The sequence below is a fragment of the Protopterus annectens genome, chromosome 11.part0, assembly GCF_019279795.1.
Source record: "Protopterus annectens isolate FY-2018-M chromosome 11.part0, PAN1.0, whole genome shotgun sequence".
In the NCBI taxonomy this organism is placed as follows: domain Eukaryota; kingdom Metazoa; phylum Chordata; order Ceratodontiformes; family Protopteridae; genus Protopterus; species Protopterus annectens.
The window spans coordinates 638,377,385-638,399,371 of NC_056745.1; the positions used below are offsets into that span (position 1 = coordinate 638,377,385).

General features: G+C 45.7%; 1 protein-coding gene across 1 annotated transcript in view; it reads right to left on the reverse strand.

Moving 5' to 3' along the window:
- The window catches only part of SMC1B (structural maintenance of chromosomes 1B), a 3,759,116-nt gene that overhangs the window by 2,822,562 nt on the left and 914,567 nt on the right, over positions 1-21,987 (reverse strand). The window contains exon 5 of the mRNA XM_044087233.1: positions 6,284-6,522. Coding sequence (XP_043943168.1) covers positions 6,284-6,522 — 239 coding nt within the window. The remainder of the gene's footprint in view (positions 1-6,283; positions 6,523-21,987) is intronic.

Sequence of the window (21,987 nt, forward strand, 5' to 3'; positions counted from 1 at the left end):
TAGGAGAGAGACAGCACAGATGCCACAACACATTCCTCAGGGCATCGACAACAGGCTGAGGTACTATGGTATTAAACAGAGTGAAGAAAAGTAGAGGTACTGCAGCAAATTATGTGGCAAATGGATGTTTAAATACAACACGCATGGAGGTACAATGTGGCAAACAGTTAAGAAATGTCACAAAATACTATAACAGAAAAAGGTACAATATTTTAGAGTACCTAAATAATCAACCACAATTAAGAAATACATAGCAGGATACAATAGTAGTGATGCTAAATCCAACATCAATAGGAGACAAATGGTGAGGCAAACTACAGTCAGACACTGTGGTGTATAATCCAGGGAAAAAGAAGATAGTTTTTCTAGAAAGTTTTAAAGATTAGGACAGTTAGAAAGGCAAGTACTTGATACTGTAGTATCTACTACAGTACTGGGTTGCATATTCCACACACCCACTGTGCTAATCTCAGCACTTCCCAAATAGAGCAAAAGACTGTTTTCCAACTCAAACCCAGTAGCAAGAGTTCAAGTGAGATTTGCCGTGTTGCAGCTTAGCACAACAGAAACTAAAGCACTTCAAGCTTAAAGCAGAAAAATAGGTCAATTCAAGTTAACACTGCTAAGTAATTAACACTAATTCCAGCTCAGAAATAACTGCAGTACCCTTTCATTCACCAAAAGGAAACCATCTAGATCAATTTCAGATACGGAAATGACCACAGCACAAAACCTAATATATGAAAAGTAAAAGTCACTTCCCAACCAGTACGGACTATTTTTCTAAATTCAAATACAGTAGCAAACAGAAATCTCTCACTCCTTCCCTTATAACTGCAACCAATATAACCACTGAAAATACAATTTCTATCATAATATTCCATAAAAAGTGCCCATTATTATCAACTGGAATTGTCACCCGCAGGACAAGTACAAGAGCACAGCACAAAACACATTTATTTAACATGATATAGGGAAATAAACAGGAATAATATAATTTAAGCTGAAAGCTTTCTCACCAAGAAAAGACAAAAATGGAGCAAGGCTGATTTAAAGTGGAAGCGAACATGTGAACCAGAACAGTTACAAAGCTTATTTTAATAGAGAAAACTGGAATGTAATGGCATAGGTAGTACAGTCAGTGACAGAAGGAAGACGGACAATGATAAACTAGATAACACAGATAATAAAACACTAAAAAAACACTGAAAAAAGAAAAGTAGTCTGTTTTTTTTACTCACATCAAAAGAGATCCGGAGACTGGTCCTTGTGAGCATAGAGTTGTGGGGAAAGGGGAGGGGCCACATGATCTTGAAAAGTTTCTATTGCCACTTAAGTCCTGTTGGTCTTGGTCTCAAAGGTAATGAAAACTGAACTCCAGTCCCAGATTTGGCACTCACTTGGCAGAAAAAAAAACTCTGTGAACAAAGCTGAGTTGCTGAAAGGTGCATACAAAGGAAAGGAACTAAGCAGGAATCATAGGAAATTCAAGACTACTGTGTCTTGGGACCATTTTACCTTGCTAGTTCCATCCTAGACTCTACCTTATCCACTCAAGGACGGCTAGGCCAGTCAAGCCAGGGATGAATTTATGAATATTCATCGAACTACCTGGGTCCAATTTGAAGGAAGATACTGCATCACCTTGCTTTATCTGTAGGACAGTGTCTATTCTAGAGATGATGGAGACACTTAGGAACGAACCTCTCTCTCCACACTGTTTTACTGAAATAAATTTAGATTGGTATTTGTAGAACTATTTGAATTGTGAAGGTACAAAAGATCCAAGACCACTAGGTCCCTGACTGCTTGGAAGGCAAAATACAAGTCTCCCTAAGGAGGCTGTAAAACACTGAAAAACAGTCCTTGTTTTTTCCTGCAGCTTAGGATTCTAAGCTCCAGGATTATCTTTGCTAGGAGCTTCTGGGGACATCCCAACTATTTGATATGTCTGGTGAGGCAGAACTCAAAAGGGGTGCTGTATGCTATTAACTGGTCTGAGCAGTGCCGAATACAACAGTACGATAACATCTTTAGATCTGGATGATATTCCTTTGGCACCAGAGAAAACAGGCAGAAAAGAAGGATTAGTGCAGAGTGAAACCACATATTTATGAAACACCAGGAAAGGAGTAGAATCAAGAGGTTGTAACTCTGAAACTCATCCAGCCAAGGTAACAGCCATCAAAAACAAAATCTTCCAAGAGAACAACTTCAAGTCTGAAGAAGCAGAAGATTCAAAAGGAGGGAATACAAGGACTTGCAACACGAAAGGCAAATCCCAGGCAGGAAACAGATTTCAAATGAGACTGCGCAACAAAAATGTACCATTGAGAAAAGCTTTCGAAATTTTTAAAGCAGCCAAGGGAACATTATCCCTACCAATTAGAAATAGCTGACAGTTGTAACCCTGATCATAGAAAAACTAGAGGCTGAATTAAACAACTCAGCAAAGAAAGTCTAGAACACACTTGAATGGAGTGGAAGAGGGATCGAAACCTCAAGATTCTGCCCACAATGAAACATTCCCATTTACTAGAATACAACTTCCTAGTAAACAGCTTTTGGGATGAGGACAATATATACACAACAATATCAGTTTGGGAATCCTGGTCATCAAGAGACCTGGAGAAACCATGCAGTTAGCTTGTTAGCTTGAAGGACTGCAGATTGGAAGGTTCTAGACTGGCTGGATGAAATACAAGATCCCGAGTGGGATCCAGAACCCAAGGAGGGTATTGTAGAAGAGACCACAGAAAGGGCAACCACACGTGACAAGGCCAGAAGGCAACTGTCAATCTGCACTAGGCTAACTTCAGCAGAAATTTGACAATCAAAGGACCTAGGGAATAACTGTACAGAAGGCTCAGGGCCATACGTACAGAAGAGCATCTCTTAGTGACTGCCCCTGAGAAGGGTCTGAGGCATAATAGCCATTGCACTTGGTGCTGGAAGGGGAGGCAAAGAGATCACAACAAGTAGCGCCTCAGCAACAGAAGATCAGAGCTGCCACTCTGATTCAGAGATCATTCGTAAGGAAGAAGAATGTTCCTTCTCAAGCTGTTGGCCAGAATGTTAGACATCCCTAGGATGTGCTTTGAAACCAGAAACTATTCAGATGAGCTTATCTACTGCCAAACCCTCATGGCCGCCTGACAGAGAGGATAAGAACGTATTCCTCCATGCTTGGTGAGATACTAGACAACAGTATTGTACATATGTATCAAGATCACACTGCTGGTGAAAACATCCTGAAAGGCCTGCAATGAAAGCAGGGCATTGATGTGAATTTTGGCCTCTGAAGAAGACCATGACCCTTGAACCGTCCTCCCTTCAAAATACCCTTCTGACTGAAGAAAGGAAATATCTGTGGTGACTGAGATCACAGGAAGGGGAAGAATGAATGGTCTCCCATTGGTCACTACAGGAGAATGTAACCACCACCAAATATGATCATGACCACCTTTTTCTCTTTCTTGATATGATGTAATGTCAAACAAATCCAATCATCTTTCCTCAGCAGAGGTAGAATGGACTGCACCATGACCATCCAGAACTTGGTCTGCTTCACGAATGGATTCAATATGCTTAAATCCAAAATATGCTTAAGGTCCTTGTTCTTCTTTGGTAACAAAAAGACTTGAGTAGATCCTGGATCCTCGTTGCTCGGTTGGGACCCTTTGGATGAGCTGATTTGCTAGCAGCTTCTGAGTCTCTAACACTGCCTGCAGTCTTTGACAGGGTGGAACGTATGGGAGAGGTTTGTGATGGAACTTTGGAATTTTTAAAAAGGGAATGGTATAACCCTAGTGTATGACTATGAACACCCACACTTCTCAGGCAATAGCCTCCCAAGCTTCTGCGAGAAGAGCCATCCAACCACTGACTGCCTCCAGAGCAGCACAGTTGGGCAACCCTTCAGGATTGCTGAAAGGGGCTGCTGGAGAAGGCTCTACAGAAGACCTGATTTTGTGGACCACCCTTGCCCAGTGGGCGGCACCCATTACAGCCTTCCTGGCCACAGGCAGAACCCAGGAGTATCATGGAAAAGACTGCTGAGACTTTCTTAAAAAAAAAAAAAAGAGAGAGAGACGTTTGCCCCCCTTTTGATTGCTTGAGAAAGTTTTTCGAGGGGTAGCGCAATACACTACGCACAGAGGACAGGATTTTTCCTTCTTGTTTGCTCAGGCCCCAACAAGGAATAGCCATTGAAAGGATGCCTTGAAGCAATCCAAAAAGTTGCAGGGGCACATCCAAGCATATGGTCACATGGCAATGCCAGTTCCAGCTGCTCTGGATGCTCCATCAGTCTGCATTCAAAATGAGCATCATGGAAACTATGGCAATAAACAGCAGAATAGACAGTTCCAGTGTTTCCTGAACCTCTGGAGACAGTTGCATCTTAACATTCTTTGACACCTCAGTATTTTAGTGGCCTCAGAGCAAATGTCGCTAATGCATAACACAACTGTCCTAGACTGTCCAAAGTCTGAGACTCTGTTTGGGGGATGGACTGAGAAACTCTCCTCAGAGATTTCCTTCTTGGAGGAGACCATCACTATGATCGCATGCAGAGCCAGATCCTTACTCAAAAGTAGCCAATCCTTGGGAAATTCAAGAATTTTGTTAGGCTTTAAAGGAATACACTCCATCATGGAGGGTTCCCTCCACACCCTCTGAGACACAAGGTTTGTGTGTGTGTCTGGAGGGGCAACTACCCAAGGAGCGGATGGGCCCATGCTGAAGGCCTACAAAAATACTGAATCTTCTGGACAGGGTCTTCAGTGGTCCAGCCTTCACTTTGGTGAAGAAGCTCCAAGAGATAACCAAAGGAGAATCTAACCCAAGGGTGGGAATACAGCAGGGCCAAAGGGCCTCAAATTCACAGGGGCCAAGGGAGGAGCCAGTGAGATACAGCCAAAATTCTGGGAAGTGGTCCCAGACCTGAACGGATAAGACATCATTGTAATTGGGTCTGCAAAAATTACCTTATCAGCTGCTCCAAGTTTGATGCTTTGAAAACGCCCAACAACTTCAATGGCCAACCAAATGAAGCCAATGATGGGGGCTTGGATGATCACTTAAGTGACAAGGAGGGTGCCTCTTGGATTACAGCCTGAAAAACTAGAAATTGGGGCAGGAAATAACTAGCTAGAAGAAGGCCCTTAAGGACTAATTTTACCCATCTATTGTTCCCTGTCCAAGACCCAAAATCCTTACAGATGGAACAGATGGAAAACAGGTGTGAAACCCCCGTCCAGTAAATGCACTTATGTGCACATCTTGTGAGGGCAGTTTTTGCCAGCATGCAATCCACATTTTAAAACCCTTATTGATGATTAAGGCAGACCTGAAAACCAGCATACTGCACAAAAGAAAACACTGTACTACCAAATATAATGAGAACCAACTACAATAAACAAACTCAAGAAGGTGGGAAAAGCCATCTATTAACTACGCACACGCACACATGATAACAACAAACCAAAGTCTAAACCTACTTAACCACCTACACTAAACCTATCCTAAACACAACTAACTATAGACGGTAAGGGAGAAACCACTAAATACAAAAACACAAAGTACCAAAAGGATACATTTTCTGAAAGCCATGAATCAAGCTGCTACCAGGAATGGTGGCAAGCTTGATCTGGTGTGTCTGTTGAGGAGTGGGGACTGTGGGAAGGAGAATCAGAGCCCACAGAGGTAAAGTCTGGAGGGATTTGGTCGGCCAGCTAAATACTAACTCTGACACCAGGCAAGAACTTTTGACAGAAGTTAGAGGATGTTCTATTTAAACCATGACAAAATACACTATTCAAACTCCTGAAAGAGACATATTCACTCTAATATTTTTTTTACCAGAGGACATGGAAGATTTGGAAAATACAAACATCAGGAAATGGACAAGTGAGAACAACAGCTCAAGGCAACGTATGCAGCAGAAATCCTTTTCAGAAAAAGATGCGTTTATCATGTTGCCGTTTTTTTCTGCCACAAAGCTAAAAGTAACAGGATAAACAGATTATATGTAAATTAATAATGAGCATTAGATGGAAATACACAAAGGAACCATTACTACAGAAGAATGAGCTCAAAATCACTCTGTGTCATATGGTGCAATTCATGAGGATTACATTCTACCTCAGCTGTGCATGAGTAAATGAACACTGAGTTTTCACTTGTCACAAAGTCAAAAAACAAAAAGAGGGTGAAAGGTTCCACAACACAATTAACTCGTACATATTCTACTTGAACTTAAATGAGGGTAAGAGTAACATACTTCAGCTCTTTTTCAATCTGCTGCTGCTCCCTTCTTAATCTGCCCAACTCTCTTTTCTTAGCTCTAACTTCATCTTCGGCTGCCTCTGACTGTCCTTTCTGGTTCTCCATATTTGTGGTCTTACTATCCAGATCACTGGCTAGAGAGTGAATTTTCATTTCATTGTGGAACAGCTGGAAAAGATGCAGCTGGATCTGGTTTTCTTGCAGTTCTTCTACTAAAGCTTGGTATTGCTCTGCCTACAGAAAAATCAATAATCAAAAATCAGGACAATCCTCCTTTGTCACAATGTCCTTCATTTTAACAGTGTAAATCCTATTCCGCCAAATAATACTTCAAAAGGGGCAACCAAGAAAGAAAACATTTACAATATAAACACAGATCAAACTAAATGATTTTTTTTTTCTCAGCCAAATCAATCTAAGCTAAATATTTAGGAGGAAAATGCAGAACCTGCAGAAAAAAAACAGGTCATGTACTCTCCATAATGTTCCATCTGTGTTGTCCACTTTCATTCTTCCTCATCTGATGGGTTTGGATCCGATCCCTTGGATCAGACTCGGCTGTTGCTAAATCTCGTGTTAACCAAGAACTCAAACTTCTCCCTTACCCACAATGCACCAACCCCAATTACCTCTCATCTTTTTTGCTGACTTTAGTAGAAAAGGCATATTCGTATTCAGAAATGGAGAAGACTATACCTGGAGTTAAATATAAAGGACAGTTATATCTTGTAACCACTCATTTTTCCGGAAGTTTCAAAGATGGGGGTTGTAGGGATGGGAGTTGAGGAAGAATAAAAATGGACAACACAGATGGAATATTTTGATGAGTACATAACTTCTTTATTTGATGTTGTCAATTTTCATTCTATCCTCAGCTGATGAGACAGAGTCCCCAGCTACCTAAAATCCAAGGCGGACTCAAGGAAGGATATTCCTGAGCATCACTGAGCCAAATGATGCTCTACCTCTGGAGACCAGATCCAATTTGCAATGAGTAACAAAGGTATGGGGAGTAGCCCATGTTGCTGTTGCACATATATCTTCCATGGACATTAAAGGCTGAAACACTGGGGAAGTAGCCATAGGCTTGTAACGGTTTTGGTAAAGTGATGTCCAATTTGTATAAACAAATGAAATACAGTCGGTTAGTCACTGAGATAAAGTGACTGGCAACGTTTTTTCCCAATTTAATTTCTGTGAATGAAACAACCGGTCAGATTTTCTGATGTCTTTTGTTCTATGTATGTATAAACAATTGTCTGTGGATATCCAATAAATGTTAATATGTATTCAGATTGATTATTATATTCTGACATCACCTCAGAGGGAAAGGAAGCATTAGTCCGCAGTCTAACTCTATCCTTGTGAAAAATCAAGTACAACGGTTTAGAGGACAAGGCTTAAATCTCAGAAATTCGTCTGGCAGAGGTAATGGGCACCAGACAATTGGTCTTCCAGGAAAGAAAAGATATTTAAGGTCACATGTAGCTGCTGGTTCGAAGGGAGATTTAGTAAGAGTCTGCAATACCAGATTCAGGTCTCATGGAGGAGTATGATAGCTAAAAGGGGGTCTTAGATGACAAGTGCCTTTCAAGAAGGTTTTGCTTAATCTGTGAGAGGCAACAGAGGAACTATCAAAACTAACATGAAAATTTGATATGGCTGCTAACTGAATTTTAATGGTAGATGATCTAGCTCCTCCTTTCAAAAGATGGGACAAAAATTCAAGAATGCTGTGTATGGGGGCTGAAAAGGGTTCAGTATTATTTAGGCGCGCCCAGTGAACAAACCTCTTCCATTTGCTGGAATAGAGCTTTCTGGTAGAAGGCTTATGGGAAGTATTTGATGAACAGGTGAAGACAGCATAGGCTGTCCGGCTATTAGTGGAACTGGAGAAGCCAGGCAGTCAGCTTGAGGTTGGTAATGTTTGGATGAATCATGCCTGTTGGGTGAGACAGGAGGTCTGGATTTAGATCCACAATCCCGCTTGGTAAAGCAAGTGAGGCAGAAAAAATGGGAAATAAATTTGTTGAGGCTAGTAAGGTGCAATTATGATGACTCTGCTCTTCAACATGGCAGCTTTCTGAAGGAACTTCAGAATTACCGGTATGGGTAAAAAATGTAAAGTACACCAGGGGGCCAATCGTGAACTAGAGAACCCCTCGGTGATCCCTCTGTGGGGTGATTAGGGCAAAGTATCTGCTGCATTTGTTGTTTAGAGGAGAGGCAGAAAGATTGCAGCAAGTCTGGCCCCAATGATAGAAAATTATTTCCGTCGCATTCTTGCTGAGGGACCATTTGTGCTGAAGAAGATTGCACCTGCTCAGTTTGTCTGTTATCAGACTGGATTTCCCTGGAATATGCATTGCTATGAGACAGCAGTTGGAGGAGATTGCCCATTGCCACATTCTGAGAGCTTCTCAACTCAAGGGATAAGATCTGGTCCCTCCTTGCTTGCTGAAGTACCAAACTACTGACATATTGTCCATTTGAATTGCAACAGTACCCAAAGGGAGAACATTTTGGAAGGCCTTCAATGCCAAAAGGACTGCTCTCATCTCTAGGACACTGATGTGCAAGTTGGCCTCATTGGAGGACCAAGTTCCTTGGACTGTTCCAGCCCAGAAAATGCCACCCCACCCTAGCTGGGAAGCATCCACGGTCACTATGTCCTTGGGCTGAGGGGGAATAAACGGATGGCTCTGTAGAACCTGATCTGATTGAATCCACCACCTGAGATCTGTTTTGCATGTTTGAATGATTCAAATCTGATAAGACTTAGGTTGGTAAAGTATTGACCCTTCTGTGGCTAGCATCCACTGAAGAACTGCCATGCAAAATCTGGATAAAGATACTAATGTTACTGCTGCCACCATGAAACACAGAGCTTAAAGGACCAGATGGGCTGAAATCTTGGTACTACAGATTATCTTTCTGAACTGTGATTGTATGGTATGAACCCCTGACGGAGGTAATGTAGCTATGGTTGATTTTGTGTTGAGTACCACTCCTATGAATTCTAGACTCTGACTTTGTTTTAGTTGAGACTTTTCATAGTTTACACTTATCCCCAAAAGAGGGCAAGTCTGGAGACCCTGATCTTTTGCCCTAATCAGCTGATGCCTAGTTGGAGTGGAAATTAGCCAGTCATCTAGATATGGAAACACCCGGAATCCTTACAGTCTCAAGTGAGCTGCTACTACTGCCATGCACTTGGTAAACACCCTGGTGGCTGTGGTGAGTCCAAAGGGCAGAACTCTGAACTGGTAATGACTGGCTCCCAGCTGGAAGCTTAAATACCTTCTGGATCACCTGTTCATCTTTATATGATACTACACATCCTAAGGTCTATTTAACACATCCAGTCGCCCTTGCCAGGAAATGGGAGAATAGACTAAACCTTGACCATCCAAAACTTTGTTCATTGCACTGACTTGTTTAAATTGGTCAGATCCAAAATTGGTCTCCAGTCCCCTGTTTTTTTTGGCAATAAAAAAAACCCTGAGTAAGTTCTAGATTCTATCTGGTCTGGTGGGACCTCTTGGATGACTCTTTTCTAGCAGTGTCTGAATTTGAACTGATGCTTATTCCCTCTGACTGGGTGGAACATCAGGGATTTTTCTTGAGTTTGGAGGAGGAAGAGAAAAGGGAATTATATAACCTCTGGAAATAATGTTCTGCACCCAAGAATCTAGTCTAGCCAGGCTGTCTGGTGTAGGGATAAATTTCCCCTAACTGCTTCCAGAGGAGGGCACTCAGGTCTCCTTTCAGGAGCGCTGGTAAGGTCCGTCAAAGGAGTATTCTCTTGACCCTTGGGTTTGCCAGCCACCACTACCATATGGGGATTGTCGTCCATTAGAGTTCCCTCCACTGTCTCTGGGGGAACCTCCTCCACATGTGTCTTGGAATAGACCCTGAGACATCTTGAACCACATTTTCTGACTGCCCCACTGATTCCTGGAAAGGGACCCTTGAGGGATCAAAAAACATACGCCCATGGCAGACAGGGTCTTTCAATCCTCTTCACACCTGGATAGTGCGTCTTTCACCCTGGAACCAAACAAAGACATGCTGTCAAATGGAGCATTGATGAACAAAGACTGGAAAGGCTCCACAAAATCACACAAGTGCATCCAGGGATGCCTCCTAATGGAAATGCCTGAACCTGTTGCCCTTGAGGTTCCTTCTGCTACATGCAAAAATCAACCTCATGGAGGAATTAGAAATTAACTGCAAAGTAGCCACCTGAGAAGCCACAGATGACTGAACTTCTTCAGAAACAGCTCCTGAAAGGGTATTTGACAACTCCTTAATCAAATCCCTTGGACATCTTGTAAAGTGTGCCAAATATTTCAGAGACCTTAAAGCAAAGGTCACTGAAGTATACACATTTCCCAAACTTGTACATTGCCCACAACTCCCTGTTGGGGGGGATGGACAATGGAACTCTCCTAGGCAAGTTCCTTTTTGGTGGTCATCACTACAACAATGGAATCAATGGGCACCCTCTTTTCCCCAAAACTGCTTGCCCGTAGGTGGTGCCATAATCTTATCTGGTTTCCGAGGCATAGGTTCAGTGGTGTCAGGTTCCTTCGATGCCTGCCAAGAGATCAACTCAATGAGCTCATCGGTGGGTGGAGTCACCCAGGAGGTAGATGGGGCAGTACCGAAGGCCTCCAGGAATATGGACCCGAATAGTTGCTGGGCATCCAGCCACCTCTCTGCTTAAGGATTACAAGTATGTCTCCAAATGAGACATCTTCAGGAAGTGACCATGGGGACTCTTCACCTTCATTGAAATCTGTATCTTCTGTAATGGACTTCTCTGGTGAGTCTAGGTGCTTCCTCTTGCACGTCTTCTTCTTCTTAGGGCCCTCCACCATGGGATGACCTGGAGAGGTATTTGAAGAAGAAATCAAGATTTCCTGTGGGAATCCTGAGGTCTTGGTAGTGGCTGTCCATGTGGAAAGACATCAGGGTTGAAGATCTAGGATCCGAGGGGGGTTGGAGCTGTACATTTTGTTGAGGCAGAGAAAACTGTCTTCACAACCTCGAAAGCAGATCGGCTAGGAGAAAGGGAAGACCTCGGATCTGAGAAGGCAAACTTCTGTACCGTGACCCATCCCCACTCCAAAGGCAAAATGCCAGAGGTGGAAGTCAGAGTCATGCTGTTCAGTGCCAAGGATCAGAGGTGCACAGACTGCTTCAAAAGCCTCGGGGGCAACTGTAACACTTCAGATCCAACAGGGAAGCTTCGGCTCAGAGAGTTCTCTGGATCCAATGGAATCTGAGCGCTCAGAGTAAGCTCAGGATCTGAGGATACAGTAATCCTTGGATCCAAGCCAGATGGTTACAGGCAGCTAGGATCCAGAAACTCAGACCACTGAAGGAGTTAGAAAAGGAAGTCGTAGTGGGGGTGCAACTGAAAGAGAGACCTCCTGACCCAGAGGGGTAGGAGCTGAAGGGACACCCATTAGACCCTGTAACTTCCTCGTCACTCTTTCCATATCTTCCTCTGTCAGACTTCTGGAAGAATGAGTGAAAAACTCCGAAGGAGACTTAGGTCTGTCCATAAATGGGGAAGATACCCAGGAGAGTACGGGATCCACTGACAATGAATAATGACTCCTTGACAAAACAATTGAAGTAGAAGTTGAAGTGCCAGCAGCAGTTGTATCCAACTTAGTGTCAGATCTGAGAAAGACGGATCAGGCAATTTTGGTCTCCTTGGATCTGAAGGAGTCTGACCAGACATTTTCAGCTTCTTTGGATCTGAGGGTGGCGTCAGATCTTTGAGAGACCTCTTCTTTAAGGAATCCGAAACAGAGGAAAAAGAATAAGGCTTCGGAGATGCAGATTTTGTTTTTGTTTTGATTTTTGGAGATCCAGTGCTCAGGCATCCCCCCTTACCCATAATCCCTTGTCTTAACTGAAATACCTCAGATCAGGTTTGCCCCCAGGAAAAAAAAAAAAAAAAAAAAAAGGCAAGTATATAGTGTCCAAGACAGAGTTACGAAAAAATTAGCTAAAAAAAAAATAGGTCTAGATAAGGAAACCTCTAGGAGCCAAGCCTAAGTCTAGGAACCACAAATACCATAAGACACATGGAAGGGGGGGTGGGGTGGGTGGGTGGAGAGTTGAGGAAGAACAGAACCAGACCACACATATCCATCATTATGGTGAGTACCTAATTTTCCTATTTGATGATGTCTTTTTTGTCTGTTCCTCAACGTATAAGACAAAGTCCCCAGCTACTTTAACACGTGGGTGGTTTATGGAAGGATATTCTGCAGCACAGCCAAACCAAAAGAAGCTCTTGATCTGGATTGTATGTCCAATTTATAATGTGAAATTAAGGTATGGACCTTAGGCCAAGTAGTTGCTGCAGAAATGTCAAGTGGCACTCTGGAAAAGAATGCTGTCGATGAAGCAACTGATCTAGTAGGGCTGGCTTTTAGTGGAACAGGCAGGGACAAGCCCATCTGCTTGCAAATATAAAAAATACACTCCGTCAATCAATGAAAGAGTGTAAATAAGAAGTTATGTACTCACCGTTCCATTTGAGTAGGTGGCTTCATATCTCTGCAACCTGTGGGTCTTGGATCAGATATCGGATCCGAGCCGGCATCTTTTAGCATAGCTATGGATCTGAGCTCCTAGCTCCTCCCCTCACCCATAATCCCCTGCCAACCTCCTATGACCTTATATGACATATAAGGCCATGTCAAACCCAGATTTGATGAATATGCTTCACCTCAAAAAATCTAGATCCCTCAGAACCACAAGGGCGGGAGACTTAAACCTTGACACGGTTATAAATAGAACGTGCTGGAGGGACAGATTCATCATCCAGAGACTCCCTATGCTGTGGAACAAAATCCCGGTACATGTGAGGCAGAGCACCTCGCTGGCCTTGTTCAAGAGGAATCTTGACCAATGGATGGGAGATCGCAGATATACCCCAGGGATTACTTCAGTGTCACTGCTTGACAGAGGCACAGAAAAATGATAGGCATAGTTTTTATTCAAACTAAAGGGGTGGCGAAAGCCACATAACTATGGGCTAGGCTTATAAATGCCCTTGGGCAGATAGCCTAGTATGAACCTATGAACCTATGAACCTATGACCTCAGATCAAGTCTGCCCCTCTATGGATACCTGAAAAGGTGTTCCAATAAGCATAATAGCTAGAACAATATAACATGACCAAGTTCTGAAGGCCAGGGGGAAGGAGGGGGGGATGGCTGCAGACAAATGAAGCCACCTACTCAGATGGAACGTTATGGTGAGTACATAACTTCTTAATCTGGAGTAGGGACTTCATTTGTCAGCAACCTGTGGGACAGAGTCCCCAGCTACCTGAATATTGGGCGGCCATCATGGAAGGATGTTCCGGAGCACTGCGGAGCCAAAGGATGCTCTCCCTCTAGAAATTACATCCAGTTTGTAGTGGTTAATAAAGGTATAAGATGAGGCCCAAGTAGCTGCCGACCAAATATCGTCCAATGGCACTCTAGATTTAAAAGCAGCAGAAGTAGAGATGGAGCGAGTGGAATGTGCACGTACTCCCTCAGGTGCGGGCCTCCCGGAAGCTTGGTAGGCCAGAAGAATACATTGAGAAATCCAACGTGACAAGGTGACCTTTGAAACGGCTTTACCTAAATTGAATTTAGCAAAGGAGACAAACAGCTGATCAGACTGTCTGTGACCAGCTGTCCTATGAATATAAAAACGCAGCTGCCTGTGTACATCTAACGAATGCAGCTTGTACTCTCCTTTATTTTGATACTTAGGGAAGAAAACCGGTAAGTTGATGGACTGATTGATATTTATTTCCAATGCCACCTTGGGAAGGAAGGAGGGATTGGTCCTGAGGTACACTCTGTCCGGATGGAAGACCAAGTAAGGAGGCTTTACGGAGAGGGCTTGGAGTTCCGAAACTCTCTTGGCTGAAGTGATGGCTACCAGGAATGCTGTTTTCCAGGACAAATATTTGAGATCGACCGATGCGGCTGGTTCAAAGGGAGAAGCGGTCAAGGCTTGAAAGACTAAAGAAAGATCCCAAGGGGGTACGGCTTCTTTGAGAAAAGTTTTGCACAATTTAGCTGACATCAAAGGACCCGTCTCATGACCCACATGGTAATGGGAGATGGCTGCCAACTGTACCTTGACTGTCAAACAACTAGCTCCTTGCTAAAAGAGTCCGGTTAGAAAATCCAGTACGGACGGTAGAGGGGCAGTGAAGGGATCCAGATTATGATGTTCCACCCAGACGGAAAAGCATCTCCATTTACTGCAGTATATTTTCCTGGTGGAAGGCTTATGTGCTGCCACCAGGATGGCTTTGACTGGTGAAGAGATACCGGGAGTCCTGACTAAGAGTGGAACTGGAGCAACCAAGCTGTGAGCTTCAGGTTGACCAGATTCGGGGTCTGTAATCCCAATAGATGGGAGATTAGATCCGGAATGGGATCCAGAATCCAAGGAGGATTCACTAGATGAGACCACAGGTAAGGGAACCAAGTTTGCCGAGGCCAGAATGGGGCAATGAGGATCATTCTGCTCCCCAACCACGAGGCTTTCTGTAAGAGCTTTAGCATCAGGGGTAGAGGAGGGTATGCATAGAGTAGACCGGGCAGCCAAGCATGCACCAGAGCGTCTCTCGGGGCTTCCCCTGGTGGGGGGATCAGAGCGAAGAAGCTGTCACATTTCGTATTTAAGGGAGAGGCAAAGAGCTCGCAGCAGGGTCGTCCCCATTTTGCGAATATCTGCTTCGCTACTAGTGGGTTGAGAGACCACTCATAGGGGGAAAGAATGGTGCGGCTGAGTTTGTCCGCCAAAATGTTGGCCCGCCCCGGAATGTGTGTTGCGATCAGAAAGCGGTTGGTGGAAATCGCCCATTCCCACACTCTCATGGCTTCTCGGCATAAGGGGTAGGATCTGGTTCCCCCGTTTGTTGATGTACCAAACAACAGACATGTTGTCTGACTGAATTGCAATCGTTCCTACGGGGAGGAGATTCTGAAGTGCCTGCAATGCCAACAGCACCGCTCTCATCTCCAGAACGTTGATATGCAAGGAAGTCTCTGTATCGTTCCACGTGCCTTGGACTGTCCTGCCCGTGTAATGCCCCCCCACCCGAGGCGAGGCGTCCGTGGTCACCGTGGCGAGAGGGGGAGGAGTGCAGAAGGGTCGACCTATATGGAGGTCTGGCGATTGAAGCCACCATAACAGGGCCCTTCTGCAAACCTTGCTGACAGAGATAGGGTGGCAGAGAGGAAGAGATTGGAAGGATCATTGCACTTGGAGGGTCCACTGCAGTACCCTCATATTTAGGCAAGCACATGGAAGCGTTATTGCAGCCGCCATGGAGCCAAGCGCCCTCAGGACCAATTTCGCCAGTGGAGCTTCCGATTGTAGGATGGCCCGCACATGCAATCTCAGATTCTGTAGTCGCTCCTAAGTCAGGAAGACTCGTAGATCCCTGGTATCTAGTCTGGCCCCTATAAACTCTATTACTTGTGTCTGAGCAAGGGAAGATTTGTCCGCATTGATTGTGATGCCTAACCAGGAGGCTAGGCGGAGAAAGTAATCTCTGGCTGAGCAGAGTAGATGCCTTGTTGGGGCGGTTAGAAGCCAGTCATCCAGGTATGGAAAGACCTGCATTCCCTGGAGTCTCAGGTGGGCCGCTATCAGTGCTAAAACTTTGGTGAACACCCTGGGGGCTGTGGTGAGGCCAAAGGGAAGGACCCTGAACTGATAATGACTGGCTCCCAGCCGGAAGTGGAGAAACCTCCTGGATCGTCTGTCCATTAGGATATGGTAGTACGCATCCTTGAGGTCTATAGAGGACATCCAATCGCTCTCCCGTAAGAGGGGGAGAATGGATTGAAGAGTGACCATTCGGAATTTTTCCTTGGTTACCGACAGGTTCAAGAGGGAAAGAGCTACAACTGGTCTCAAGTCCCCCGTCTTTTTTGGCACCAGAAAGAACCTGGAGTAAAACCCTAATCCGAGCTGGTCTTGGGGGACAGGTTGGATGGCTCTTTTTTCTAACAGCCGCTGGATTTCTGCGGCTGCAGCCTCCCTCTGATCGGGTGGAACATCGGGGAGGCTCCTGAGTTTGGGGACATGATACATTGGAATTTTGTAGCCTCTGGATATGATACGAAGCACCCAGCGGTCTGATGTGATGGACTCCCATGTCGCCAGATGCCTCGAGAAACGCCCCCCAACTGCCTCCAGAGCAGAGCAGTCGGGCAACCCATCAGGGCTGCTGCGTGGGCCGGTCAGAGAAGGATTCTCTGGACCCAAAGTTCTTCAGGGCCCCTCTGCCCCTAGGGTGGCGTCCTCCCTGTCCTCCTCTGCCACGGAAGGACTGGTTGTTCGGAGCAGGTTGGGAATGCTGCGATTTCCAGAACCACATATTCTTCTGTCCCTTTTGGTTCTTCGAGAAGGACCTAACGGTTTTGCCAAACAAGGCAGAACCATAAAAAGGGGCATTCGCAAAGGACGCCTTAAAGGGCTCCGCGAAGTCACAATGCTGGAGCCAGGCCTGACGTCTCATGACTAGGCCCGCTCCGCTAGCTCTAGCGGCTCCCTCACTAGCGTGGGACAAAAGCCGCATAGAGGTATTGGAGATAGACCTTAGAGTGGCCATTCGAGTGGAGTACAACTGCTTGTCCTCTGCCGACATGGACTCAGGGGAGGAAGCAGCGTATTCTTTGATAAGATCCCGCTGCATCCTGATGACATGTGCCATGTAGTTCAGAGACCTTACTGAGAAGGTCGCTGAACTAAAAACCCGCTTCCCAAGGCGATCCATCGAGCGGGACTCCTTGCTCGGTGGATGGACCGAGGGGCTCTCCTGAGCTAGTTCCCTCTTCGTGGCTGCCGCTGTCAACATGGCATCTACGGGGGGACCCTTGCTCCAGTGGGACCGGTCTGCGGGGGGGGGGGCTCAGTATCCTGTCCGGGCGTTTAGGGACTGGCTCCACAGTGTCTGGCTCCTTCCCCGCCCTGGTGGTAAATAAGGTCCACCAGGGGGTCGGCCGGAGGGGACACCCAAGAGGTAGACGGGCCTGCTTCGAATGCCTCCAGGAACACGGACTTGTCAGAGGAAGCCTTGGGGGCAGACCACCCACCTCTGATCCTAAGCATTTCCATGATGTCTCCAAAGGAGACATCCTCTGGGGGTGACCTTGGGGAGCCTTCCCCTTCATCCAAGTCCGTGTCCTCTGTTAAGGACTCAGGGGAGTCCACGTGCCACCTCTTACACTTATGCTTGCGAAGCACTTCCTCGAGGGGGCTCTCCAAGGAAGTCTCGCCAGCAATATCTTGTTCCAATGGAACAACCTGGGACATCGAAACAGGCTGTCCCTGTGGCCGGGTGATGGAAGCCTGACCCAGCAGAGAGGGAGTGCAGGGTGGAGCCGAGGGCAAGGGCCGGGGGCCTGGAAGCTCTCGACAGAGCCCTCTCCACTGCATCAAAGGCCGAGCCGCTCTCCCTGGGCTCCGAAAGTCGACTCCCACAAGGATCTGATGAAGGGATCGGAGCCGGCGCAGAGACCGTCGGATCCGAGGGACCAGTGTGCTCCAACATGGACGGAGCCGAAGGCACACTGAAACCCTCGGATCCAAAGCTCAGCCCACAGCTCCGAGAGGTCGGATCCGACGATGAAACCGACAAACTCGAGGGCAGGGTCAGATCCGAAGTACCCAGTACTGTCGGCGCCGACCCACCCCCGGCTCCGATGCTGCCTGGCTCCGAACCCGGAAAGCGGGTTGGAGAAGGAGCAATCGGAGCAAAGAAAGGGGTCAAGCTCCCCCCCGAAGGGGGGGGGGGAGGCAAGAGCACTCCCATCTGCAGCTGGGCCTGGATGAACCTTCGCATCATCCGGTCCAAGTCTGCATCTGACAGGCTGTATGTAGATCTCGAAGAGGCCACCGAGGCAGGCCTGGAGTGCCGCCTCGATGACCTCGACGGAGATCGGGTCTCCTCCTCCTCGGGTCCCGGGGAGAAGCAAGGAGATCGGAGCCGAGGAGGAGGAGACCTGGAAGCTGTGGAGGGAGAAGCCCGCTTAGCCAGGGGGCCCCGAAGGCGGAGGCCTCGTCCCGCCGCTTGTGGTGCTTCTCCCTCCGTTTCCCCCTCCTGGCCTCCCTGTCCTCCGGCGCTTTAGTGGGAGTTTGAATCCCTGCCGGGGGAAGGGGGGCAGGAGTGGCTACCACCACAGGCTGAGGAGGTGCCATGGGAGGAGTGGAGGCCGAAGCCGAATCCGGAGGCAAAAGACCCGCCAGGACAAGCTTCGACCTCCGCTCTTTCAGTGCCCTGGGGTTGAACGCGGCACAAATTGTACATCCTGAAGAGAGGTGTTCAACCCCAAGGCACCGAACACACCAAGCTGATGGCCACACTCGGTGCATTTAGAAAAAATGGGTTTTGGGGCCTCTGCCATACCCAAAACTAAAGTATGCTATACAAGCACACAGGCCCCAAACACAAACACACAGACACACTCTAACGACCAGCGAGGGGAGGGTGGAAACCAAAAAAAAATTAAAGTACAGAGGAGCCTACACACTCACACAAATTACAAATACAACTTTAACAAGAAAAATTTAAAAAATTCACTTATCTGTCGATAAGACGCTAGGAGCTCTAAAATCTAGCTACACACTCAAGCGCGGCAAACTACATCTGAGGTCATAGGAGGTTGGCAGGGGATTATGGGTGAGGGGAGGAGCTAGTAGCTCGGATCCATAGCTATGCTACACGTTGCCAGCTCGGATCCGATATCGGATCCAAGACCCACAGGTTGCTGACAAATGAAGTCCATACTCCAGATCGAAAGTTATGTACTTACAGTAATTATATATCTGTATTGTATATTTCTGTCTTTCCTCAATGGATGGGGTCTTTGGATCCAACCTCAGATCCGACATCAGCTACTTCAGACTTTAGGATCAACTGTTCAGACACTTCCACTTACCCAAAACCCCCTCCTGTCCCAACAATCCTTCATATTGAGCTTGTCTGCACCCCATAATGCACAATAATATATACAGATAGAAATTTTAAAAATTCAAAGAATTTAAATGAACTTCTCTGGACAGGAAAGAGCATGAGACACTGCTCGTGGGCAGACCATATTGTCATACCAGAAGCCAATAATAAAATAACTTCCATAAAATGGAAGGAGGAAGAAATGAGGGAAGTTGAGGAAGGGCAGAAACAGATGACACAGATCTATCCTGAATGTAAGTACACAACTTTTGTATCTCATGTTGTCTTTTCTTTCCATTCCTCAACTGATGGGACAGAGTCCTGACAAACATAGCCACAAGGGTGGTCCCATGGAAGGATGCTCCAGAGGATGGTGGAAAAACTAGCTGTCCTATCCCCTGGAAAGCAAATCCATTTTATTATTGGTAATGAAGGTGTGAACATTAGACAAAGTTGCAGCAGCAGCATAAACATCATCAAACGAGGTCTTACAAAAAAAGGTCATGGAAGTCTAAACTGATCTAGTTAAATGACCTCTTGCTGGTCCAGGTAATGCCAATCTTTTCCTTTATACACACAGGAGATGTAATCGGCTAATCATCTAGTTAGAGAAACCTCAAAAAGCTTGACCCACGTAAGCATAAGAAAAGGAAACGAAAGTTAGTCTGTCTTCCTGATGGGTTTGAGCCGGTGAATGTAGAAATCCAATTATTGATGTACAAATCAAGCACATATTCTCCCTTACTTGAAAGTGTTGGAAAGAAAATTGACAAACTGATGTCTTGATTAAGACGGGTTTCTGCAGCTAGTCTAGGTACAAAAGATGGATAATAGGTTCACAGGTGTTTAATAAGCTAACTACCACAACGGTGTTTTTAATCCAAGCCATGCATCCTAAACCTCTGACAAGTTCTGATACCCTTGATAAGTTTTAGCAGGAGCTTGGGAGATGAAACATTTACAAGCTAAGGCCTGTATGATGAGCCATTTACAGATTACCTGTGTCCATTACAGACACAGGTGACAAACCAGGGATGAATTTCCTGCTTCCAATCCAACTGTCCAACTTGCACTTGAATTGGATTAGGGACTAACTCAACTTTACATGGATGGGAAGCCTCTTCCATAGATGGGGTAATCACTGGGATATATACCTGTCTCTCCAGCAGGTCCTGTTTATAACACAGGCAAGGTTCAAGTCCTTAGAACGGGTAATTCTGGCGCTGTTTGTTTTGCAGATATGCAGGAGGTCCGTCAAAGTGTGGTCTGATAATGCCCTGTATGTCAGGCACAGATCTCCCCTCAAAAGCCTATAGGAGACAGAATACAGGGATAGAGCCTTGAGGTGGTCTGCACTCCACATTTTACTTAAGCTCTGCATTCTTTCGGCGAGGAACCTCTGTGGATGTTCCAATTGTTTGGCTATGCCTGATTAGGTACATAAAAGGAGCACTGTACTCAGTGATAGGTCTGGTGAATGCCGAATACAGTGGAACAATGATTTCCTTGGTCTTAGATGCCATACTTTTGTTTATAAGTAGCGCAGCATAGAATGATTTCCTCACTACTGTAGACATGCGATGGTCAAAGACTAAATTATTATCTGTGTGTGTCTCTAAGTCCCTGACTACTGGGTCAACTCTAAGGAGTGTGTTGTCAATATGATAGTTACCAGAGGTGGATGACTTCCTGAAGGATACTATTATGCATTTCTTGGCATTTAGTTTTAGTCCATGGCTCCGACACCAGTTGTTTGCCTGTGTCAGTCCATCCTGGAGAACATCTGTGTCAATGTGGGATTCCATAACAGCTCTTAATTTGCAATCTGCAAATTTAGTCAGCTAGAGACCACCGACATTGGCCTTGACTTCAGAGAAGTAAATACCAAAAAGGAGCAGTCAAAGGACTGATACCTGAGGGACTTCACTTGTGACTGGCCTTTTTGTAGAGGTGGACTCCACATTCTAACTTCTTGGGTCCTGTCTCTAAGCCAGTTGGCTATCCACCGGGTGACATATGAGTTTGTACTTAGCCTCTTAAGTTTGTCAACAATTCCCAAGTGGGGTATTGTGTCAAATGCCTTGGCCAGGTCAAGGTAGGCAGTGTGAACCATCCTACCCTCATCCATTGCTTAGGGAACCTTCTCAAAGAAGTCCACCAGGCTGAGTAAGCATGATCTGCTCTTGATGAAACCAAACTGGGCTGGGTCCAGTGTCTGGAGGTTTACTATATCACTATTGATCATTTCCATGGCATTAAACACAACACTAGTGAAACTTATGGGCCTGTAGTTTCCAGGGTCTGGAGATGGCCTACCTTTAAGCAAAGGCATGACTGTTGCTGTTCTCCATTCATGAGGCACAAACCCGGTTTGGAGGCTATAGGTAAAACAGCAGTTCCAGCGGCCATGACAGGTCATGTTTCATGCTATTTAGAAGTCATACAGAATATTGTCTCGGCTCATTGGTGCAGTGTTCTTGGCCGTAGAGAGAACATTAAGGTCCTGTTCCCTAGTGATAGCAGGGGGAGTTATATCTGATGGTATTTCCTGAGGGAAAATTGAGGGGGAGAGAGGGGTAAAATTGATCAGCCAGTAGGTTTGCTACATCTTCTGGCTCAGTATAGGTGCTCCATTTACAATGGGTTCTGCACACAACTGCCTTTGAGGTTGTGGATATAGCTTAAGAATGCCTTGC